Source organism: Drosophila grimshawi, unplaced genomic scaffold (genome assembly GCF_018153295.1).
Source record: "Drosophila grimshawi isolate 15287-2541.00 unplaced genomic scaffold, ASM1815329v1 contig_1367, whole genome shotgun sequence".
In the NCBI taxonomy this organism is placed as follows: domain Eukaryota; kingdom Metazoa; phylum Arthropoda; class Insecta; order Diptera; family Drosophilidae; genus Drosophila; species Drosophila grimshawi.
The window spans coordinates 2,128,124-2,151,410 of NW_025062889.1; the positions used below are offsets into that span (position 1 = coordinate 2,128,124).

General features: G+C 43.0%; 7 protein-coding genes and 1 non-coding gene across 8 annotated transcripts; 5 read left to right on the forward strand and 3 right to left on the reverse strand.

Moving 5' to 3' along the window:
• Positions 1-271: 271 nt before the first annotated feature.
• Trnah-gug lies at positions 272-343 on the forward strand. The gene has a single exon. It is a non-coding gene; the product is annotated as a tRNA-His (tRNA).
• A 439-nt stretch (positions 344-782) lies between these two features.
• Positions 783-3,726, forward strand: LOC6568732. Its single transcript, XM_001995142.2, has 2 exons — positions 783-2,634; positions 3,689-3,726. Exons 1-2 carry the CDS (start codon positions 783-785, stop codon positions 3,724-3,726), a joined length of 1,890 nt encoding a protein of 629 aa, XP_001995178.2.
• Positions 3,727-4,089: 363 nt separating this feature from the next.
• On the reverse strand, positions 4,090-5,547 carry LOC6568731 (thioredoxin-related transmembrane protein 2 homolog). The gene has a single exon (XM_001995141.3). The coding sequence runs from the start codon at positions 5,371-5,373 to the stop codon at positions 4,549-4,551; it is 825 nt and encodes a 274-aa protein (XP_001995177.1). The 5' UTR covers positions 5,374-5,547; the 3' UTR covers positions 4,090-4,548.
• Positions 5,548-7,232: 1,685 nt separating this feature from the next.
• Positions 7,233-8,352, forward strand: LOC6568730. Its single transcript, XM_001995140.2, has 4 exons — positions 7,233-7,614; positions 7,685-7,813; positions 7,888-8,031; positions 8,100-8,352. The coding sequence occupies exons 1-3, from the start codon at positions 7,479-7,481 to the stop codon at positions 8,004-8,006; spliced, it is 384 nt and encodes a 127-aa protein (XP_001995176.1). The 5' UTR covers positions 7,233-7,478; the 3' UTR covers positions 8,007-8,031; positions 8,100-8,352.
• A 45-nt stretch (positions 8,353-8,397) lies between these two features.
• On the reverse strand, positions 8,398-11,462 carry LOC6568729 (parkin coregulated gene protein homolog). The gene is made up of 5 exons (XM_001995139.2): positions 11,184-11,462; positions 10,927-11,105; positions 8,977-9,148; positions 8,675-8,824; positions 8,398-8,613 (listed from the first exon to the last, which is right to left on the reverse strand). Exons 1-5 carry the CDS (start codon positions 11,446-11,448, stop codon positions 8,453-8,455), a joined length of 927 nt encoding a protein of 308 aa, XP_001995175.1. The 5' UTR covers positions 11,449-11,462; the 3' UTR covers positions 8,398-8,452.
• Positions 11,463-12,133: 671 nt separating this feature from the next.
• LOC6568702 (serine/threonine-protein kinase hippo) lies at positions 12,134-15,083 on the forward strand. Its single transcript, XM_032740830.2, has 2 exons — positions 12,134-13,666; positions 14,246-15,083. The coding sequence occupies exons 1-2, from the start codon at positions 12,364-12,366 to the stop codon at positions 15,058-15,060; spliced, it is 2,118 nt and encodes a 705-aa protein (XP_032596721.1). The 5' UTR covers positions 12,134-12,363; the 3' UTR covers positions 15,061-15,083.
• A 741-nt stretch (positions 15,084-15,824) lies between these two features.
• LOC6568701 (rab proteins geranylgeranyltransferase component A) lies at positions 15,825-17,728 on the reverse strand. The gene is made up of 3 exons (XM_001995137.3): positions 17,582-17,728; positions 16,434-17,516; positions 15,825-16,372 (listed from the first exon to the last, which is right to left on the reverse strand). Exons 1-3 carry the CDS (start codon positions 17,628-17,630, stop codon positions 15,987-15,989), a joined length of 1,518 nt encoding a protein of 505 aa, XP_001995173.1. The 5' UTR covers positions 17,631-17,728; the 3' UTR covers positions 15,825-15,986.
• A 443-nt stretch (positions 17,729-18,171) lies between these two features.
• LOC6568700 (WD repeat-containing protein 19) lies at positions 18,172-23,286 on the forward strand. Its single transcript, XM_001995136.3, has 9 exons — positions 18,172-18,582; positions 18,648-19,370; positions 19,433-20,045; positions 20,101-20,680; positions 20,745-21,027; positions 21,080-21,260; positions 21,468-22,551; positions 22,611-22,980; positions 23,054-23,286. Exons 1-9 carry the CDS (start codon positions 18,413-18,415, stop codon positions 23,157-23,159), a joined length of 4,110 nt encoding a protein of 1,369 aa, XP_001995172.1. The 5' UTR covers positions 18,172-18,412; the 3' UTR covers positions 23,160-23,286.
• The last annotated feature ends 1 nt before the right edge of the window (position 23,287 follows it).

Consider the following 23,287-nt stretch of genomic DNA (forward strand, 5'->3'; position numbering starts at 1 on the left):
TTCTTACTTGTTTTTTGTTTTGTATTTTTGTTTGGGTTGGGTGGGTCTCGCTCGCAGCTGCCTTTCACCGCTGATTCTTTTTTTGGTTTATTTCTCTCTGTTGTTGTTGTTGTTGTTATTGCTGCAGCTGCTCGTTATAGGCGTACATGCTCCATAAACAAGTCTTTCAGAGCAATTGTAGACAAACCGTAGCAAAGCTTGGCCAACTGCTGCGATACATTTTCCAATTTGTATGCGCTATTTTTGTGTGGCTATTCAAGCGTCTTCAATAGCCGTGATCGTCTAGTGGTTAGGACCCCACGTTGTGGCCGTGGTAACCCAGGTTCGAATCCTGGTCACGGCAATGCTGCAATATGCATTGTCACGGAGAAGACTTTACTTTTTTTTCAACATTTTTTCTTCAAATATTTTTGTAAAACAGAAAAGATCTCTAGCTAAATTTGTATCTATAAATAAATACGCTGGGCACTCGATCATGTGCCAAAAATAGCCAAAAATATATATAATATTTGTGTGTCATTTTTGACATAGAATTTAAGTCAACCAGAACCGAATTTATGTGCACAAATTAAATGAAGTCTGTTAATTATGTGAGTGTGCCAATTAGTACTTCATTTAAGTATTGAGTAGCCAATTTTCCATCTCAAACACTGATAAGTTCAATCACAGCTTGTCGATTAAATTCAATTATATAAATTAGGTTCGCTGCGCCCCAAAAGTGTCCTTGCTGCTGCTGCTGCTGGCAACGTCCTGAGGCACAGTAAGCAAACTGCCGCTTGGCCATGCAACTGGCAACTACGACGCTGCTGCTGCTTGCCACATGGCCCCAGCAACAGCAACTGGAATCACACAATCTGAGCTTCGTCCGGGATGTGCTACACAATGCCGCAGGTCAACAACGCTGGACGAATACGCCCATCTTCCTCAATAGCTATGTGCAACGCGAGCAGATGGATCAATTATTGCACTGGTTGCACAACAATTTGAGTGTTGCAAGCTATCAATTCGATGGCACTCAGGAGCAGCCCGATACCTATAATCCGCTGAGGAATCACATCAAAAACGATGCGTTGAGTTTACTCTTCTGTCACAGCGCCGTGGAGCACATCTGGTGGCATCTCGATGAGCGTTTGAGCAGGTTACGCCAGAGCAAGCTCATCATCAGCCTGGATGCACTCCAGAATCAGCTGGCGTTGCGTAACATCTTCGCCAAGTTGTGGAGTCTACAGTTCATGCGAGTTCTGGTGCTGCACCGGCAAAGGATCTACACTTATACGCCGTATCCCTCAGTGCGTTACTATGAAATCAAATTGGAGCACTCCAGTCAACTCTTTCCACATCACATGCCACACAATTTGCATGGATATGTGATCTCCACGCCGGCACAGAATGATTTGCCGCGTGTATTCCGTTTGAGGGATGAGCGTACGGGTGTCCTGCTCATCCGTGGCTATGGTTACCGTGTCCTCGCCGAGTTCCTGCATCGACACAATGTTCGGCTGATTATCAGCAATGCCGGAGAGATTTTGAATCTGGAGAGTAACGTCAACATGACTCGCATCAACAAGCTGATCGGTGAAAATAAACTTGAGATCACCATGCATCCATATGTGAGCATCGATCGCGATCTGGGCATTCTCAGCTATCCGCTGCACATCGCTCAAAACTGTTTGATAATGCCAGTGCGCAATGAGATTCCACGTTTTATGTACCTGCTGCGTCCGTTCCACTGGAGCAGCTGGATACTCCTCCTCTTTGCCGTGATCTACATTAGTTTGGCTCTGTATTGGCTCCGACCGGGCTTGGGTCACAGTCCTGGTTTGAGCTTTCTGGTGGCGCTCTGTCAATTGCTATTCCTCAGTGCACCGAATCATACTTACGCACCTTCTCTTAGATACTTTCTGGTCGCCCTGCAGCTCTCGGTTCTAGGCTTCTTTGTGACCAACTGGTACTCGAATCAGTTGAGCAGCTCTCTGACAGCCACCCTGGTCGGAGAGCAGGTGAACACCTTCGAGCAGCTCATCGCCCAGCAGCAACGCATTCTGTCCAAGCATCATGAGGTGCGCATGCTGCTGGAACAAGTGCCGCCACATCTAAAGCAGCAGGTTGAACGTCTTGTCATTGGCTCCGAGGCTGGGGAGCAGGTGAGTGCTCTTCTCCACTTTAATGTCAGCTACGCGTATCCCTTTACCGTGGAGCGTTGGCAATTCTTTGCCCTGCAGCAGCAATACGCCGACAAGCCCATCTTTCGTTATTCCTCAGTCTGCCTGGGTGCACCTGTCATTGGCTATCCGATGCGGAAAGATTCGCATCTGGAGTCACCCCTCAAGCATTTTATAATGAGAATCCAGAGCATCGGTCTCTTTCAGCATTGGATAGTCTCCGACTTTAATGATGCTTTGAACGCGGGCTATGTCCACCACATTGATAACACCCGCAGCTTTAAGGCACTCGATCTGGACGCAATGCGCCTGGGCTGGTTTATTCTCCTCGGTGGCTGGCTGCTGACCGCAGTGGTTTTTCTCGGCGAGCACCACTACAACCACCACCACCAGCACCACCTGCCAGTGACTTCAAGTTTAATTCAATTGCAAGCAATTGACAGAAATACACAAAACCAGCCCCTCAAGCGAGGTGCGACGATATCAACTCAGTCGACAGTTGGCAGGGAGGCAGAGCAGCAGAGCAGCAGGGCGACATCAGCTGCTGTTGACATAAAAATGCAATAAAATCTGTCACAAAAGCTAAAGCCATCTTGAGTAATAGAAGTTGGTGGTTTTTTTTCACATAAACAAACGAATTTGCAATGCACTAAAAATATATATAAAAATAAATCAAAAAATGAAACTGCTCTATCAAAGTATGAATTATATTATGTATGATATTGATATAATATCAAATAATAAAAATTTAACCGTAAAAAGTACACAGGTGTAAAAACAAGCTGTTTTCAATAAGCGAATGTGCTTCTAGTTTTTTTCTTCCCAGCAAGTAGAGAAAAATGGTTCAAAATCAATTCAATGTGACCAGCGCTGCATGGTGTACCAAAATGGCGACAACAATACATTTTATTGTTATTGTTGTTGTTATTGTTGTTGTTGTTGTTGTCAAGGTGCTGCTTATTGGATTTTCGTGAGCGAGAAGTATTTGACAGTTTCTGCCAGTTGAGGGGGGCGCTCCTGCTTGTCACAATCGCTACAATTCTCACATTTTGCAATCCAAGCAAAATAATCGTCCACTGATTTTAATTGAATGAGCCTCAACCAGCCTTCTTTTAAATAAAATAAATTGTCACACGCATAAGTGGAGAGAATCATATTATGCATTACAATACGCAATAATAATGGCCATTTCCAAGCCATGTTTCACTAAATATATACAATAAGAATATAAATATTAACCACAAAAGCCCCGTTTGCCCTTCTTTATCTCTGTCTCATTCTCCCACGTGTGCATTCGCTTTATTTGTGTTAGTGCATTGAAACTCGCCTGTGTTGGTAAATATGCATATTGAATGGATAAAAGGATTTACAATTATTTCGTGTTTCGTTTGGCCGTTTGGGGCGCTGACTGCCACCTTGCCTCACTTTCAGCTGTCGAACCAACACACCGGAAGCACCGTGTATACCGTTGTCCTCTTTGCATTGTTACACATTTATTTTCTTTTGTTTGTTTCACACATTCACAGGAACACAGCCCGAGAGCAGAGAGAGCCTCAGTCACTGAATGTTCTATGGAGCATGCGACGACTGTCACCGCTAGTTTCGCTTCATAAAATACGCAAAATATTTGTTATGATTTACTGAAAGACACACATGGCTTATATTCTTGCGCTTTAAAGGTGATTATAAAATATTCTTTCATTTTTGAAATTTCAAAAGTCTTAGCCGAGACAACAACCAAAACGTTATATGAGCGCCAAAGAAGCAATGCTATACAACGCTTAAGCGGATGGCATTGAACAGCACTGTAAATAGCTAGCGCAGCTCAAAACCGATAACAGCGTTGCCTGCCCACGAAATATCCTACAGCAATGTTAACCGGTAACCATCATTAATATAAATGTTAAAGTAATAAGCAGAGTACATTTAAGAAATAATTTATTTAAATACAACTCTCACTCTTAATCGTATTATTTTATTATAATTGACTGTGACTTACTTTAAGGTCAATATACCCCCTTGATAACAGGGTATATGAGCAACGGAAACGCTACTTTAAATTGATTAAGAGCTAACAAGACACAGAAAATTAGACGAGACGAGAACTTAAATCAGCTTATAAATTTTATTAATTACAATTTATAACTTGAATTTAGCTCCAAAAACTAATAAATTAATGCAATGGCAACGTTTACAGCTTGCATGGGGGACTTTTACACAATGATTATTGTTATTCTTATGTACGTGCCTCGGGACATTCTTCCAATTGTTCTATTTGTGCAAAACGACAAAATAAATTATAACAACTAAAGACTACTACAAACGACAATTAACAACAAATGTTAGCACGTACAACAAACAAGCATTTAAAATCGAAATGAGACAACTATTTGGTCTTTTTGGACTCCACTGGCGCCGTTTTGACTGGTGGCAATTTCTCTACCGCCTGCTTGTAGAGCTGATTCAGTCCAAAGGTGGCGCGTACATTGTCGCTGGAAAAGAAGAACTTTTGCAGTTTGCCCTTGGCATCACCACATGGCCGCCGTTCCACCTCCTTGCCCTGCTGGAACAATATAACCGTCGGCAACTGTTTCGAGAAGCTGCTGTCCGAAATGCGATATTTGGCGGCCACATCCGGAAAGCGTCCAATATCGATTTTGCCAAACTTGAGCAACTGCGTATTATACTCCGCAGACAGCTCGGCAAAGATGGGCGCAAAATGAACACAAGTGGGATTCCACACCGTATAAAAGCAGATTAACCAACTGGTCTTCTTATCCCTGGCCAGCTCATCCTCAAAGACCTGTGCGTTGCGGAAATAGGTAATGTGCTCGGGACCACGATACGAGGGCTCCGGCAGCACAATACCAACGAGCACACAGATGAGTAGAAATCCCAAACCATAGCGAAAATCAGCATAGCCCCAAAGTATTAAATTGGCGACTTTTGTGTAGAGGAACGACGATGTCAAATAGTTGATCATCGTAACGCTGCCCGTCTTCCGCGAGCGTATCATCACAACGATGAGCAGAAAGAAGAGTATTTCCACTTCGCGACTGTCCATGTCGCAAACCTCCTCCTGGGCGGCGTGCTGGAAGAGGCGCGTGCAAATCACCTTCGTCTTCTTCGCAATCAGATATGAGACGGCTAGCAGTATGTTGACCCAATAGTATGGCTTGGCCAATACGCGCAACTCTTTTTTCCATGACATGGCGTTGCGTTTCCTGAACTGGGTCACTATTTTAATTAACAACTTGCCGTGTTTTTACTGCTGTTCTTAGCTAATTTTTTTGGCGACACGACAATCGATAACTCGAATGCAGCTCGATGAGTGTGACCAGTGAATAGTGCTGCTAACTTTTAAGGTTCCAGTGCTGTTAAATGCTTGCGAATAGTAAAGAACGCGCTAGATTTGAATTCAAAATTGTATTTCTATAGAATTTGTTTGAACTTGATTAATTTAAATTCAAAACACACACAGAGTTCAATGTTTGCTTGTGTCTGGTTGATTGTTTTGCGAAATCATGAGTCTGATGTCTCGATTCTTTTACATATGTTTGATTAATTTCAATTTAAAACACACACAGAGTTCAATGATTGCTTGTGTCTGGTTGATTGTTTTGCGAAATCATTAATCTGATGTCTCGATTCTTTTACATATGTTTGACGCTGCTAGCCTTACCCAATTTAAAGTCCACGCAATCTGTTTAAGTATTTATTATCTGTTAAATATATATATTGAAAACACACGCTCGCCTTTAATCAGTCAAACAAACGAGAATACGTGACTTCAGACGCGCGTGGCTGGACAAGTCATCCCCTCTTAGTATTTTTGGGGCACCTCTCTTATTTGTTTATTTTTTCTTTCATATTCAATGATATGTTCCCGAAAATTGCAAATGTGTTTTGACTGCAACTGATTAGAGGCGGGAATAAATGTAAAATTTATTTTATATAGTAAACAAAAGCATGCGTCACAAATTTATATAATTAATACAATGCTTTCAATAACATCATTCACAAAGTTTTTGCCATGGCAACAGACAGATTGACAGGCGAAAGCCAATAGAAATAATGATAAGTGTTCGGAAAATGAGGTTACAGCGTTTTTTAATCGTACAAAACATAATTAAAAATTCATTTTACAATATGCATACATTATATATAGATAAGGCATCAAACAAAAGGAGCACTCTGTGTTTTTTTTTTTCAAATAAGTTTTTCTAATCGCGATTTTTTTGTAAAAATCTTGTGAGTCAGTTGTAAACAACAATTTACATAAGCAAAATGATTGAAAATTGTTGTAAACAACATTTCAATAAACGAAACAATCAACATTAGTAAGGTCAGTTATTGCATCAGCAGGTGCTTATTATATTGTATAAATACCTATAAGTATACAAAAATATACACAAATACTCACTTATTTAAATATAGCCGTCAAAAACAAGAACCACCCCATAAGTAATGAAAAAATATAACCAACAGTACTTCTGGGCAAACCGGTAATAACCGGTTAAGTTATTGACTTCATAAGATCCTCAAGAGATAGATGTTTTGTAGACTGTTCTCGCAGTCAAGCAAAAATGTGCTTTTCGAAAGCACCTGATAGGTTTTTATGGGTTATCTGCGAGATTTTCGGCGATAATTTTTTGTTAAGCCTTTAAATGATTTAGCAACAAATCAATTTGATGAACTACGCAGTTTTAATCGATCCGACTTAACAAATGATTGATTGCCCACTGACGAATCTCTATCAGTCATATACCCCAAATCAGTTCGAGGCTAGCCTGATAGATCAAATGGGGTTAAATTGCATATTTATTTATACATATATATATATATACGTGCATAATGAAAAACTAAATCCAGCAAAAAGAAAAATCCAGCAAATGTCCAAGCCTACATAAACAAACACACACACACACATCAACACACACATACACGAGTACGAGTAAACAAAATGGCGTTCAGCTGATCTCTGTCTCTCTGGCTTATCGGCTTGATAAGTTTTGTTTTGAGTCCGGTATGCTCTATAAAATTCAAACGAAGCCAAGCCAGAGACTCAGTTCAGTTTTGAACCTGTTCGTGTTGTGAGTGCAAAGTAAACGTGGAAACCCCGACAAAACAAATATAAAACGCCGGCATTCCCAAATGCCCGTACAAAACCAGACTATATATACTTCTTCAATTATAAGAAATCAACCAAAAATTTACTTAAGAGCTGTTCGTACATATTTGCAAACATTTTCCAATTGGCAGTGAAAACATCTATATTAAAAATAAAAAAAACAACCCTTCAAGTTTGAACTTTGAATGGTGCTGCTGCAAGTGCGCGACAAAAAATTGAAAATTGCCAAACGCGCGCCCAAAATCGTCGATAAACTGTGTTATCTCAGCAAGCTGCAATTAACTCGAGTTTTCTTCTTCCTGAATAGCCTGAATCTAAGCTGTAAGTGTCAAAAAAGGAAATACAAATACAAGAAATATAATTATATTTGTTAAACTTTTGTTCTCTTTAGTTGTAGACATGGCCTTACCACAGGGTGCTTTTGCCGCTTGCAAGGTGCGCGAGCAGTTCCAGGAACGAGATATGATCATCTCCCGTTTGCGAGCTGCCAATGTCACTGATAAGGCTGATAACAATATGCGTAAGTTCGTAAACAAAGTGCAACTATATTTGAAATGTGCTCAACATTGTGCTTACTTTTTATTCTAATTGTAGAACGCGAATACTCGCCGGTCAAGTATAATGACAAACTGATGAACTCCATTTGGGGATTGTACAATCGCTACTCCCCCCACAATGTCAAGAAGAACGAGTACGCACCGCCAAAGTTCTGAATAATCTTACGGCGGCTCAGCAGCTGTAAGTAGCACTATGCCCAATGTCATCTATATATATATATTTTATATATATTTTTTTATTCGTTTCAGTTTTGTGAGCTGTTGCGCCTCCGTTGCCAATGCCTAACTACATTTATATATGTTATTTAGTCATTGGCTTTCTTTGTGCTTTTTGCACACATGTATCACTTACTTAATCTCAGCATACATATTTACTCACTTATCCAATAGCTGATTAAGCTATATAAATTCAAAACAATCGAATGTTATTAATTAACAAATTTTTAATCATTCGCATCTATGTAAAATTCAATAAATACTCGTGATATGTTATATAATGTAAGAAAAGCTTTCTTTGCTATATATAGATATAATGTTTACGGACAAAGACTACTTATATAGTCTCTGATTGTAGCTGTTGTAACTGTTGTAGAGATTATTTTTCAGTTTAAATAGCATGACTCATAGGTTGGTACCATATATTTAATATTGATAAAGGCATCTTCGCCGCCATGGAGCTCCAGCACCTGCAGCGTCTCATCAATCAGATCGCCCAGATTCAAGTTGTTCTTTTGTGCATAGTCAATCTCATCGCCGCAGTTTACTAGAACACAGAATATACTCTTTAATATTTCAGCATTAGGTTTAGCTTTCTAATAACTTACAGTTTTTCACCTTGAACGCATTGAACATGGGCAACAGTTGTCTGTAGAATGGCACAAGAGCGGGTCCCACCATATCCGAGGCCATGACCAGCTGTTGTATAATTTTCAATGTCGTGCACATCACCTCCACATTTCTAGTGCTCAATGCGTCTGCCAAAACAAGAAAAGACCAAAACAGAAAATGAGCAAAAGTTGTAGGTGTAAATTAAGCCAAAAGACATTTGCGTGCCGAAACATTTTTGTTTTCCTTTTTAATTTTTTTGTTTTTTTGGGTTTTGCCCCCGTCGCCGCCAGGTACTCACTCTTTAACGGTAATATTAATTGCGGTACGACGGGATGGATTTTATCGCCGCCGGCCAAAAGCAAATCGCTGACACCCTGTCTCGCATATGTCTTATAGGGATGCTTCGGCTCCGCCAATCCATCGAAGAACAGCGGCAAATAGAGGCTGTAGTCCAGCTTGTCAATGTCCACCTGGCAACGGTAGCAGGAGAAACAGAGACACATTTATTGATAGCTAGTCTCAATTCAGTTTTGTTTGGGGGTGTGACTGGCATTGTTTTTGCTTTATTTTGTTACAGGTGTAAATTTGCACGCGATGCTCGTTAAGTTTTTGTTTTCTGTTTTTTACTGATTTCTATTAAGATGCTTTTGTGTTTTTTTGTTGTTTGGCTTGTCAATATTGGGAAAGTTACCAAATTGCTTGCAAACGGCACTATTTATATGTTTTCTATAAACTATGGCTTAGAGTGTAAGAAAAATGCAAAACAATTTTGGTATTATTATTTTAAGTTTTCTTAAGACAATTTTACTTAAGTATAAATACTCGGAAATCAGCTGAAAACTTTTCTGTGACTATTACAATATATTTGTACTTATCAGGCATATGTATTAATTTATAATGCTGATATATACTCAAGAACTACATCCCCAACGATGTATATACGTCAATACTTCTATTAAAATTAATATGAGATTTCATATATAGCCAAGTTCTATATATATATATATATATGTATCTCATTAAGCATTTTAGTTCCCTTCTACTCTTCAAGTACAATTTCTTCCCACAACTTCAACCCCTTTTTGCTATTCAACGTATGTATATCTTTTTAAATTAATCAGCTTTTGTATCTATATTATCTATCTATTTGTTGTATCTCTCATTATAATATAAGCACTTTAATACCCTTCTCATTGTCAAGTACAACCTATTCTACTCATATAACCATCCACAACTTTAACCCCATTTTTGCTGTGTTTTCTTTGACCTTCAGTCGAGTTTCGCATATGACGCAAAATGATATAGTGTCAGTCACATATCGCTCATATGTAAATGAGCTGTCATAAATGCCGCATGGCTATATAAACAAACGCACCTACTTAAACAACATACGATCAAGGTTCCCGACATTGAGAGTGGTGGGCGGCAAACACACATGAATTCAAATCCTACGACCTCTCAGTAGTGTTCCCAATATGTATTATTCGTTTTCCAACTGACTCTGACTGGTTGACACCTGGACGTCACTATAGCTGAAATGCGAACGGAGTCAGTCCGTTTGTTTGGTAGTAATTCCGGAAATAGACAATGGCATATTATACATATACAAAATAAAGAGAGAATTCTTGTTCATTTTTTCCTATTTTTTCTCATTTTTTTGGTGCCACCGTGGCGCGAACACTTCAAAAATAATTGGACACGCAGGTGTGCAGATGGATGGCTGTAGAAAATGGGGCCACAACACCTACAATTGGTAATTAGTAGTTGGCATTGAAGGTTACCGGGTAATTTACGGCTCAAAGTTCAGGTAATCATGGTACCCACAAGTTCTAGAAACCAAAAAGCAAACTAATAATACGCAATAAGGTGAATGTGTGGGAAAAGATTACATTTTTCAAATTTTAGATATAAGAAAAAGCTGATTTTGATATCTTGGCAGTTCTAACATAAGTAAATTCCAATTTGCGAGTAAAAAACTTGTTTAAAAGATTTAGTCAAGAATGTCATCATCTCTCTACTTTTAATTGTAAACATTTTAAACCTAGTCTCTGTTGAGTTGCCACCTTAAACAATCCCCAAATGGTTTTTTGCTTGTAGGTAATTGTCAAATAGATTAAGCACAGAATACATAAACTTCCCTCGCACATATTACTAATAATAGCTGATTAAACATAACTTATTTCAAATTCATATCATCTAATAGTTTCCAGCCTTAAAAATGAGATCCTTTCCCAATCCACATACTCACCGTCCAGCCAATTTTATCGCCGCCACATAGATATTCCATTTTGATGGGCAAATCGCCACGATCGAAATACATGCGAAACAACGTATTTCCACGTCCCGGATTCTTGACAGCCGCGCTGCAGCCATTAAAGCGGGAAGCCAAATTACACGACGAAATGGATTTCTGATGTTTCTTCAAACCTACAAAATAAACGAAAGAAAAATTAATGAGACAAAGAAATACATGTTTTGGGGCACAACTTTTTGGGGAATACACACATTTGGGATTTGGGGCTCTGCCCCGCGCACTTGCCGTAACGACTGCCGCCTCATGTATGGGGCCGTTAATGACAACGGTATTTTTCTGCTGTGATTGTATGGAAAATGGCGGCACATAACGGGGTCGCGAACCCTGTGTGCCGCTAAATGGCCGTAATTGCGGTGGATTTGCGGATTTCGAGCGTTGCTTCAACGAAATTGAATTTGTATGCAAATCGTGCGACGGCCGCGTTCCATAAGCGGTCGCAATGCGTGAATGAGACATTTGCGTGGGCACCGTTGCTGCCATCATCAACAACAAACTGTGACTGACTAACTGGCTGACTGTGACTAAATGACACCCAGGTGCAGGAATTTTCTAGCTGCTCGTTCGTTGTGGGTGTCCGTGCCCGTTACTATGGCGCACGTTGCTAGGACAGCCAAAGGCACAGTGACTGATAAGGCGCCCATTGTTTACGAATTGCATTTAAAGCAATTTTGACTTGGTTGTTGTTTTGTCTTTGCCGTTACCATTGTAACAGTGAATAGCGATGCAGCAACTGTTATTTTGCGACTGTCTGGCAACGCGCAAAAGGCGCAAATAGAAAACACTTTCAATATCCACTTATTCATATTTGCATTAACGCGCCAATTGTTAAATACGTTAGGTATCGATGCTTGTGTTGGTATTATTAGTTGCAAAAAAAGCACTAAAAAATGTCAACTGCATGCATCGGTATTTAATAAGAAACAAAGCCCTAGAAGTACTCGTTACTACTCGTTCCACTAATAAACAAGTATTTAGTGCAAGACTAGTGACGAGTCATGTAAACCAGAACTTGTTCAGTTCATTTCCGTTTCAGATGCAACTGCAATTTGGTATTTTAATACTAACTTATGTGCCTGTGATCAGTGTCACTGGAAAATACTTGTGACTAGCAGTTTTTTAGTTTTTTTTTGTTGCACCAGCTCTTCTACTTGCTGAGCGAATAAAGAACAAATGTGTGTGAAAAAATGTCGCTTTAAATTGGCAATTATCGTAGCGCAAGTTGTGTGTTAATTGTACGCCAATATACCAAAAAAGAGAAAAAAATCACAGCATTTTGGTGCCGTCAACAATTGAACGCATGCAGCAAGCAAAAGGTGCGCAAGACGAAGAAGAAGAACAACAGAAGCAGCAGCAACAACAGCAGCCAGCAACATGTCTTCCAATACAAATGGCAATGGGGGGGAGTTGAAAAAATTATCGGAGGAATCGCTGCTGCAACCGCCCGAGAAGGTCTTTGACATTATGTACAAGCTGGGCGAGGGCAGCTACGGTTCCGTCTACAAAGCACTGCACAAGGAGAGCAGCTCGATTGTGGCAATTAAACTGGTGCCGGTTGAGTCCGATCTGCACGAGATCATCAAGGAGATATCGATTATGCAACAATGTGATTCACCCTATGTGGTCCGTTATTATGGCTCCTATTTCAAGCAATATGATCTGTGGATATGCATGGAATACTGTGGCGCCGGCAGCGTCTCCGACATCATGCGTCTGCGCAAAAAGACGCTGACCGAAGATGAAATTGCCACAATACTCTCAGATACGCTCAAAGGTCTCGTCTATTTACATTTGCGACGCAAGATCCATCGTGATATTAAGGCTGCTAATATATTGCTCAATACCGAGGGTTATGCCAAACTGGCGGATTTTGGTGTCGCCGGCCAACTGACAGATACGATGGCCAAGAGGAACACTGTGATTGGGACACCCTTCTGGATGGCACCCGAGGTCATTGAGGAGGTTGGCTACGATTGTGTTGCGGACATCTGGTCACTGGGCATAACTGCCCTGGAAATGGCGGAGGGAAAGCCACCGTATGGCGACATACATCCGATGCGTGCCATATTCATGATACCACAGAAGCCGCCGCCATCATTTCGGGAACCCGATCGTTGGACCACCGAATTCATTGATTTCGTTAGCAAGTGCCTGGTCAAAAATCCGGATGAGCGTGCCACAGCCACCGAACTGCTCGAGCATGAGTTCATACGCAATGCAAAGCACCGGAGCATACTGAAGACCATGCTGGAGGAGACGTGTGCCATACGAGAGCAACAGCGTGCAAATCGTGCGGCAGGCGTTGCCATGAGCCAGGCCAAGAGTCTTGCCACCCAGGAGTCGGGGCTAATGCTGCAGGAAGAGGAAACCGAATTCAATTCGGGCACCGTGAAAACATTCATAGATGATCCCGGCACACTGGTGCCAGAGAAATTCAATGAATATCAACAGAACTCGGCGTCAGATGCGACCATGATAGCCCATCCCGAGGAGATGGATGAGGGCACACTGGGTCCGGGCGGCATTCGCGGCGGCATGGCGAAGGCAGCTGCCAAAGCGGCAGCAGCAGCAGCAGCTGGCCAAGCAGCGGGCACAGCAATCGGTGGTGGCTCATCTTCATCAGCGGATGTGGCCACTGTGGACAGTGGCACAATGGTCGAACTGGAGTCGAATTTGGGTGAGTAGTGAATGGAGAAGAGAAAGCGATGAGAAAGTTTCACCTGCACCAAAAGCCCAAACGAAATATGAATATGGAGGAGAAGAGATTCAGCTGAGTTCCCAGTGTGATAATGTAGTGTGAGGTTATTAGGATCAAGAAAAGATTCACCATGACCAAAAGCGCAGAGAAATATAAATTTAATTAATAACTAAAATTCAGTATTGCAAATCTTAATCAAATTATGTCTTTGAGTTAGATACCTCTTTGAGCTTGTAGCGACACCGATCAGGATTGATTTCAAAAGTTTGCAAGTAGTCCAAAAATAAGTCTCCATCTTACCACTAACTTTTGTTAGTTGTAAGTTTTTCGTTGAAATGAGACTCGCTGTGAAATATATAAATAATAATAATATATGTTTATAGCAGACAGGCACAGATAAGAACTCCGTTTATCTCGAGTGCAGCTCGAGGAATTTAAGAAGCAACGGAAGACTGTTTATCGCAAACATATGAGAGAGCCTTCTTTCTCTCTCTCTCTCTCTCTCTCTCTGCCAAATGTGGAATCAGTTTACTAAGCAGCTCTGTTTGATCTCCACAGGCACCATGGTGATCAATTCGGATTCAGATGATTCGACGGCGGCCAAGCGCAATGACGATCAGAAGCCGCGCTGTCGCTATCGGCCACAGTTCCTCGATCATTTTGAGCGCAAAAATGCTGGCGATGGACGTGCTGACGACAAATCGACGCCCACGCCCACAGAATACTCGCCCGCCGCAGTCGAGCAACAACTGCAGCAGCAACAGCAACAACACCAACAACAACTGCAGCAGCAGCAGCAGCAACAACAACCGCAACAAGAGCTGCAACATTTGGCGAGTGGAGCGCACGATGCCAACAACTGGGAGCACAATATGGAAATGCAATTCCAGCAAATCTCGGCCATCAATCAATATGGACTGCAGCAGCATCAGCAGGTGCAGCAGCAACAACAGTATCAGCAGCAGCAACAGCAGCAGCAGCAACACTTGCTCATGGCCTATCCGATGATGAACGAGCAACTGATTGCGCTCAACAATCAGCAGAATTTACTGCGCAACAATGCAACGCCCTCACAGCAACAACAAGCAGGAGGAGCTGGAGGTGGAGCTGGTGCAGCTCAGGCTCCGCCCGCATATCAGCATCAACATTTGCACACACAATCGCATGCGTATGTGGAGGGAGAATTTGAGTTCCTTAAATTTCTCACATTTGATGATCTGAATCAGCGGCTCAGCAATATCGATCACGAAATGGAGCTGGAGATCGAGCAGTTGAATAAAAAATATAATGCCAAACGACAACCGATTGTCGATGCAATGAATGCGAAGCGCAAACGTCAGCAGAATATCAACAACAATCTGATTAAGATATAAGAAAGATAATAATATAAAAAACAATAACTCAACTGAACAGCAGCTGATTATGGTAAGTGAAACGAGAACATGAAAGCTTTATTGTAAAATGCACTGAACAAAAAAAAATAAACAAATAATGCCGATCAGATATATATATTTGTATAAGAAAAAACAACAGTTGTAAAATGCGGCAGATATATATAGTTATATATATAACGATATTACATAAATACACATTTATAATCTAAATTGCACGTTTGCAAAGAAAGAAAAGAAGAGAAAAAATGAGTTCTAAATTCGAATAGTGTGGCATATATAATTTAACTGCTCTTCAGTTTGGACAAATGCCCAACCACCCAGCCCCCGCCCCCGCCCCCCGCAAAGCCTACTGCTCGTAATATATAACCTTAAGACTAATTTGGTGCGTTCTTCCTTGTTAACTATACTATTAACATTAATTTAAATTCATTATTAACTCGTTGTGCTTTGCGTATAATTTAAAAGAAATGAAACATTAAAATGTGCATCACAAAACAAAAAACCACAAGAAACCGTCAAGCAATAAATAAAAGAATAACAATTTTTATAACGCATAGGAATGCATATTTTTCGAAGATATATATTTAAATGAATAAATATATATATTACAAACACACACATACACAAAACACATACTCACATAAATACATATATAAACATATATATATATATAGTAACTTTTAGAGTTTATATAAATAATTTACAGACTAAATATATATAAAGAATTATATGCAAAAAGCAAATATTTGATTATGATCTTAAACTAAACACATTAGTTCTTTGAATTGCAAATTGTCCAGATAATATATATATGTGTCTGGCATATTAGTGTGTATATAGAAGTCTTCATTTTTTTCTCAATTATATAAATAAAATGATGATTAAATAAAGCTGCTTGTTCCCCTCTATTCGGCAATATCCATTTGCTGCAGCTGTGCCCGCAAATCCTCGGGCAGACTATGCTCCCTCAGAGCGCTCGGATCCTCGCCCTCCACAACGATCTCCTCGGGATCGGGTGCGCGTGGCAAGAACTCCTCCGCCTCGCCATAGAGTTTATCAAAGATATCGCGAGCATTGGCAATGGCTGCATCATAATCCAGCTCGTAGGTGGGCGCAGCAGTGCAACAAATGGGCATGGCGGTGCTTGTCTTTGGAATGGTTTGCGCTGTTAGCGTAAAGTAAGCGCTGTAGAGGATTTGTGGCGCATTCGCTTGGAAGAGCTGCGCTGTAAAGGCAGCCAAATCAGCGGAAGGATCTTCACTTATAGCAGGCGTCGTCAAATGAAAGATATCTGCAGGAGAGCAAGATCAAAGTTATCATATCTAATTCAGTCTAGACACGCATTTACTTACACAATCCTTCGGGGCAGGTGCCGGAGTAGTGTGCCAGTTGTAAGAGGCAAGCCTCCCGCGCTCCCTCCTCGGCCAGCAGACGCAACAAAATGACGCCGCCGCCACCCTTATTCAACTCCTCATTGCCCAACGGACTGGCGGCTATAAATAGACCCCTAGAAATGTGTGGTTTCAACTCGCCGTAGTGTCTGGCCAGCGAGGCAGGCAGTTGAGCTGGCGCACAGACCACCTGCTTGGCGCGCAACGTTTTCCCTGCGCTGCTAACTAGCAGCTCATTGGACTGCTCCGCCTGAGTGATGCCATCCAAGCTGCGCTTTAAGCAATAAACACCGCCAAAAACGGCGCAAAGGCGACAAAAGCACTGCGGCAACTCGCCAGAGCCGTACATAGGAAACAGAAATGGGGTATTCCCGTAGCGACCCAAGCTGCCGAGGAAACGATTGGTGCGCTGCATGCCCACCTCGAAGCTGGTGTTGGCATCGCACATGGCAATCGCCTGCATGACGCACGTGCCAATCTTGTCCGTCACTCGCTGCGCCTGCAGATACTCGAGAAAGGTGCGTCCGCGAAATGAGAGCTCATCCTCCTCCTTGTAATCGTTGCAGGCGGTGAGAAATTTCATCAGCATACGTTTCTCGACCATGGTCAGCATTTTGGTGTTGAAGACATCGCTGCGGGAGCAGGGCACCGACACAAGCTCATCGTTGGACAATATACAAACATGATCCACAGCACGAAATTCTGCGTACCGACAAATATTGGATTTGATCAGCAACTTGACCAACTCGCCATCGGAGTAGGCAACACGTGGACTCAAGTCTAAGCTGAAGCGACGCGACTTCTCCAGCAGCGTTTCACGTGTCCAACTCACAATTTCCATTTCCTCATTTTCCTCCTTCGACTCGGGCCCATGCCAAATGTAGCTTCCATTCCTCAGCGTGAAATTGGGTTGCTCCAGCAAACAATTAAATGCCTCCAGATTAAAGGAACTCCATGCATCGCCATAATATTCATTGGCATCGATGTGCAACACCGTTTTGCCAATGCGACTAGCGGCGGCCGCAATGCAGGATTCCGTGAAGCCTGACAGAAGAATTATGAGTCATCCTAAGCGAAAGGAGGAAAATAAAAGACAAAGCAAAGCTTACCTGTGCCCACAACAATCAGGTCAAATTCCTCGGGCAGATCATCCGACATCTTATTGCTTAAAGTTAACTAGATGTATTGACAAAGTATATACGCTTAATTAATTATTGTATTTACAATTTAAGGCGAAACACCTTTTGTCAAATTTATTACTATTACAGCTGTTAGTTGCGCAGAAGAAAGTTGTGGCTGTTTTTGGTATTTTTTATGTTAACCAGCCACGTTCACACTGTCTTCTATCTGTTGTTACTATCGAGTAGTATCGTTTAAAAACAACTTGTTGCTGCCATGGCAGGCAGACAGAGCACGTAAACAGAGGTAAATGTTAAATGCATAAAGAAAGCAAAATTTAACGGTAATCATTGTGTTAATTTCATTCAACAGAAGAACATTTACTTAATTTTGAAAGCTTTTAGCTGTTTGGAGTATTTCTTGGTAATTTAAAGTTGAACGAATGCGGTCACACTGTGCGGCTATGAAACTACTTGTTGCTGTCATGGCAACGGTAAAAAAGCATAAACAATAAAGTGAAAAGCTTTCGTGAACTGCCAAATGCATAATAAATGCAACACTAAAGGGTAAAACATGTAATTTTGCTTGAAGAATGCAGCAGAAGCTCACTGCACTATTTCTTGCCCATTTAAAGTTCCACGCATGCGGTCACACTGTAAGCAGCAGGTATAAAAAGCATCGTTTGAAAACTACTTGTTGCTGCCATAGCAACGGTAAAAAAGCATAAACAATAAACTTTCGTGGATAACTGCAAAAATGCAGCAGAGCCTAAGCAAAAAGATGAGCTTCTAGTGTGTCGTGTGTGTGTGTGTGTGGTGAAAATGTCCTTTGAGAAGATATTGTACAAATACGATGAACCACACGGCATTGGCGATGTTTACTTCATTTGGCAGAAGAGCGCGGGAGCTTTGCTGGCCACAACGGGCACCGATGGCTCCGTCGCCCTGTACAATCGCCAAGGGCAGCTGGTGCAGCGCATCATCCTATCCGGGTAATATATAGAGGGATTAAGCACACCATAAACAAGAAATGTGTTTAAGCTTATGTATATTTCAGTTTGTGTTCGGGTTTTGCCTGGGATGCGGATGGGGAACTCTTGGGCATCATCACCAGCAGTTCACCGAATGTGACGCTCTGGGACTATGCCACACAGCAAAAGATCACAGTGGAGTCCGGGCTGCGTGATCCGCTCACCTGCATACTTTGGTCCAAGCAGCAACAGTTGCTTGCCGTCGGCACAGGTCGTGGCAATCTGGCCATCTATAATCATCGGAGTGGTAAACGTACTCCGGTGCTGGGTAAGCACAATAAGAGGATTACATGTGGCGCGTGGTCTGCTCAGAATTTGCTCGCACTCGGCTCCGATGACAAGAGCTTCTCGTTGAGCAGCGAGGATGGGGACACGGTGAGAATCGTTCAGCTGCGTGATGCTCCGACGGATATGTACTTTGCCGAGATGTCCAACGATGAGCACTTGGCCGGTGACAATGCGATCAGCATGATCATTGGCAAACGTACGTTGTTTCTGTACTATTTGCCCCAGCCGGAGAATCCCACGGAGCTGGGCTTTCAGAGTCGCTACGGTTCGCTATTGCAGCACAAATGGTTTGGCGATGGCTACATTCTGTTGGGCTTCTCCAATGGCCATGTAGTGGCCATATCCACGCATCCCAAAGACGTCGGCCAGGAGCTGTGGCAGGTGAGGAATCACAAGGATACGCTGACGGGATTGGCTTACTGCCCAACGCTGGACATTGTGGCCTCGTGTGGGGATGATAAGTGAGTAGGGAATTAAACTTTTAATCCTTGCAATCATCCAGAGGCTCTAATCCCTCGCACAGCATCAAAATCCACTCGATTACCAATCTGCAGGAGACGGAACGCATTATCACTGTGCCGGATCATGCGACTGTCCAAATGATTGACTGGTCCCCAGATGGACAACTCTTGGCCGTCACCACCAGTGTGGGCACCGTCTATACCTATGTGACCAAGCTGCCGCATATGTTTGCCGTCTCTGCACCACGCCTCGTTATGCTGAGCAGCCTGGCGGAGGTCTCCATCTATGTCTATGCACCGGATAAATCAAAGGCGTTACCATTTCGCCTGCCTCTGGAAACGGAGCCCACTTTTCTGGCCATTGGACCGTACAATTTTGCTGCGGGCGTGGACAAACACGTATGGTTCTATGATCTCGGCAAGAGTTTGGGCGATGAGCCGCGTCCCTTGAACGAACGTGATTTACCACATGATATTGTGGCAATGAAACTGAATGCGGATTATTGCGCTGCTCTGTGTCCGCCCCAATTGATACTGCAGGCCATTGCAACGGATAATCCCAATTGCAAGGATAAACTGCAGGCTAGCTTTCCCAGTGCGCTGCCCACCATGCCCAGCGATGCGGTCATCACGTGCTTTGCCCTCAGCCAGGAGCTGCTCATCTTTGCCACCGACGTGTGTATGATTCTTTTAAGATTGTGCTTGTTAAATGTTGCTTAATCCCTTGCAGATTGGCCACCTGGTCTTCTTCTCGCTGGAGAAGTGGGACACCTGCACCGTCTATCGTCATAGCAACGGGATCAGGCAACTCTTCACCGATGTCGAAGGCACCAAAACCATTTTTATCGATGAACATGGCCAGGGTTTTGTTTATTTGCCCGCACTGGATCAGGAGGCGCTGCTCATAGCGGACATGCCCAAACAGTGTGTGGGCTGTCTGTGGGATCTGACACAGCCAAACATCTTCATTAGCTATGATGCGCGTATGGTTTACACGCATGTCTTTGCCCGCCACTCGGTGCGTGGCAGACACACCCAGAAATTGGGCGAATCCAAACTGAATCCCGGCCAGGTGCCGTTGTTGCTGTGCGCCGGCGAAATGGCTTTGCATATCGATGGGGGGCAGTATGCGACACAATCGTTGAGCACCCATGTCGTCAATCCCGCCAACATTCAGTGCGAGAATCTTCAACTGCTGCTCGGTCTGAAGAAATACGATGAGGCCTACAAGCTGTGCGAACAGATGCGCATGGATTACGCCTGGCGACTGTTTGGCGAGCATGCAATTGCCGATCTGGAGCCGGAGATTGGTAAGCAGCCTGCAATCTATCTATCTATATCAATATATATACTTATTGCCTCCTCTTGCTAAAGCTTTGCGCGCCTATCGTCAGTTGGGTGATGCAGCTCTCGTGAACGCTCTCGAGGAGATGCGCTATATCGAGGATCTGCACATGTTGAGCGGCTGCTGCTGCATGCTGTTGGGCCAATACGATCAGGCGAAGGAATATCTGCTGAAGGGAGTTTATACCCGTGCAGCGCTTGATCTCAGCCGGGATTTGCTACAATGGGATCAGGCATTGCTGCTGGCCCACAAATATGAGCCGCTGGAGGTGCCGTTTATAGCACGTGAATATGCCCAACAGCTGGAGTTCACGTAAGAATCCATTTTACATTTAAAATGTAAATTTAAACAGATTTTTTTCTAGTGGAAACTATGCGGATGCATTGTATCACTATGAGAAGGGCTACAAGGAGGATTTGATCAACAATGAGGATGCAGAACCATCGCTGCTGCTGCACAGTTCGCCGGAATACGAGGAGCATGTGCGTCTGTGCAAAATGGGCATTGCACGCACCTCAATCAGAGCTGGAGACTTTCGACGTGGCGTAAGCAACTAGAGAAACTGAGAAATGATTTCTGTAGAAGTGGAAGAAGTATCTCTTAAAGACTTCTTTTGCTGCCGCCCGGCAGGAAAATGTTAAACACCATTTCTAGCCAATCTATCTCAGTTATATACTCTTGATACTCCCTCTTCAAATACCCTTCGATATCTATCAGCTTAATGTTCATTAATGTGATTCCTCCCTGAACAGATTCAATATGCTGTCGAGCTGCAGGATAAGCAGCTGCTCTTCGACTGTGCCGAGCTACTCGCCACTGTGGGTCATCTCACTGAGGCTGCTGGTCTCTATGAGCGTGGCAGCTTCTACGACGAGGCATGTGGCCATTATATAGCTTTGAAGATGTGGCACAAGGCGAACAATATTTTGGTGCATGTGAAGAGCAGCAAGCTGCATGCCGCCTACGCCAAGGCCAAGGAATCGGATGGCCAGTTTGAGGAGGCCATTAGAAGCTATCGCATTGCTGGCGACTTGGATGCCTGTGTGAGAATCTATCTGGATCACCTATGCGATCCGCATTCTGCCTCCGAAATTGTGCTGGAATCGCGTTCGATGGATGCGGCCAAGTTGCTCGCGAAGTTCTATCAGAAGATCAATGATATTGAGCAGGCGTTGCAGTTTCTTGTCATCTGCGGCTGTGTGGAGGAGGCCTTCCAACTGGCCCAGCGCCACAACAAGTTACGGCGTCATGGCGAACTCCTAGAACGCTACGAGAATGCCAAATCGGCAGACTATCTGGCGCTGGCGCATTACTTTGAGAGCGAGAAATATACGCTGCTTGCGGGCAAATATTATTTTCTCGCACGCGAATTTACCAAAGCGTTGCGTTTTCTGCTCAAAGCCTCCGCTTTTAGCAATGAGGAATCTCAAGCACTGTCGCTGGCCATCGATTGTGTGGCAACATCGAACAACGAGCAGCTGGCGACGCAACTAATTGAGTTTCTGCTCGGTGAATCGGATGGTGTGCCCAAGGATCCGCGTTATCTATTCCGCTTGTATATGGCACGCAAGCATTACAAAGATGCGGCTAAGACTGCTGTCATTATTGCCAATCAGGAGCAACTGGCGGGCAATTATAAATCAGCACGAGATCTGTTATATTCCATGTACCAGGAGCTGCGACGCAATAATCTCTCGGTTACGGCGGAGATGCGTCACAATTTGATACTGTTGCATCGCTATACGCTGGTGCGCATCCATGTCAAGCTGGGCAATCATCTACTGGCCGCCAAGCTGCTCGTCCAAGTGGCCGCCTGCATATCACAGTTCCCAGAGCGTAAGCTAGACCTATCAAGATAGGAGTACGTCATTATATTTATATTTGAACCCTTGCAGACATTGTGCCCATATTGACTTCGACGGTCATTGAATGTCATCGTGCTGGCCTCAAGAAATCCGCCTTTACCTATGCCTCGATGCTGATGCGACCCGATTACCGCAATCAGCTGGACGGACGTTATGTCAAGAAGATTGAGTCGATTGTGCGCAAGGCACCGAAAGGCATTAAACAGCTGCGCGATGAGATCGATGATGAGACCATGGAGTGTCCCATTTGTGATGCCAACTTGGCCAACATGGAGGTCACCTGCTACAGCTGCAAGACAACGCTGCCCATTTGCATAGCGACAGGTCAGCACATCATTAAGCAACAGATGACCTCATGTCCACAATGCGATTTCCTTTGCTTTCGCGCCGAAATGGAGAAGTGAGTCAATATATACATTATATATATGTAGATATATATATATATATTTATAAATATTTTCAACTGTCTGCAGCATACTCTCGGAGAATGGCGACTGTCCCATGTGCGGGGAGCGTGTGGCGCCTGAGCAGCTGTTCGATGTGGAGGATATACGCCCCTATATATTGGCCGCATCCTAAACTGATCAATTAGTTACTAAGCAAGCATATATAGACTGCACTGAACAACACCAAAAATAGTATTTATAAGTTACATAAGGCACCGATTTCACCTGGTATAACAAATTAAACAATGGATATTCCATGAA

Excerpts from the sequence above, each read along its gene's own strand:
- LOC6568732 (XM_001995142.2), top strand. The coding sequence starts at position 783 with ATGCAACTGGCAACTACGACGCTGCTGCTGCTTGCCACATGGCCCCAG. Across the intron at positions 2,635-3,688 it reads AAACCAGCCCCTCAAGCGAG|GAACACAGCCCGAGAGCAGA; the intron begins GTGCGACGATAT and ends ACACATTCACAG.
- LOC6568731 (XM_001995141.3), bottom strand. The coding sequence starts at position 5,373 with ATGTCATGGAAAAAAGAGTTGCGCGTATTGGCCAAGCCATACTATTGG.
- LOC6568730 (XM_001995140.2), top strand. The coding sequence starts at position 7,479 with ATGGTGCTGCTGCAAGTGCGCGACAAAAAATTGAAAATTGCCAAACGC. Across the intron at positions 7,615-7,684 it reads GAATAGCCTGAATCTAAGCT|TTGTAGACATGGCCTTACCA; the intron begins GTAAGTGTCAAA and ends TGTTCTCTTTAG. Across the intron at positions 7,814-7,887 it reads TAAGGCTGATAACAATATGC|AACGCGAATACTCGCCGGTC; the intron begins GTAAGTTCGTAA and ends TTCTAATTGTAG.
- LOC6568729 (XM_001995139.2), bottom strand. The coding sequence starts at position 11,448 with ATGTCTCATTCACGCATTGCGACCGCTTATGGAACGCGGCCGTCGCAC. Across the intron at positions 9,149-10,926 it reads GCGATAAAATTGGCTGGACG|GTGGACATTGACAAGCTGGA; the intron begins GTGAGTATGTGG and ends TACCGTTGCCAG. Across the intron at positions 8,825-8,976 it reads ATTAATATTACCGTTAAAGA|ACGCATTGAGCACTAGAAAT; the intron begins GTGAGTACCTGG and ends TTGTTTTGGCAG.
- LOC6568702 (XM_032740830.2), top strand. The coding sequence starts at position 12,364 with ATGTCTTCCAATACAAATGGCAATGGGGGGGAGTTGAAAAAATTATCG. Across the intron at positions 13,667-14,245 it reads CGAACTGGAGTCGAATTTGG|GCACCATGGTGATCAATTCG; the intron begins GTGAGTAGTGAA and ends TGATCTCCACAG.
- LOC6568701 (XM_001995137.3), bottom strand. The coding sequence starts at position 17,630 with ATGTCGGATGATCTGCCCGAGGAATTTGACCTGATTGTTGTGGGCACA. Across the intron at positions 17,517-17,581 it reads CCTGATTGTTGTGGGCACAG|GCTTCACGGAATCCTGCATT; the intron begins GTAAGCTTTGCT and ends TTCTTCTGTCAG. Across the intron at positions 16,373-16,433 it reads CACCTGCCCCGAAGGATTGT|ATATCTTTCATTTGACGACG; the intron begins GTAAGTAAATGC and ends GCTCTCCTGCAG.
- LOC6568700 (XM_001995136.3), top strand. The coding sequence starts at position 18,413 with ATGTCCTTTGAGAAGATATTGTACAAATACGATGAACCACACGGCATT. Across the intron at positions 19,371-19,432 it reads GCCTCGTGTGGGGATGATAA|CATCAAAATCCACTCGATTA; the intron begins GTGAGTAGGGAA and ends TCCCTCGCACAG. Across the intron at positions 21,028-21,079 it reads GCCCAACAGCTGGAGTTCAC|TGGAAACTATGCGGATGCAT; the intron begins GTAAGAATCCAT and ends ATTTTTTTCTAG.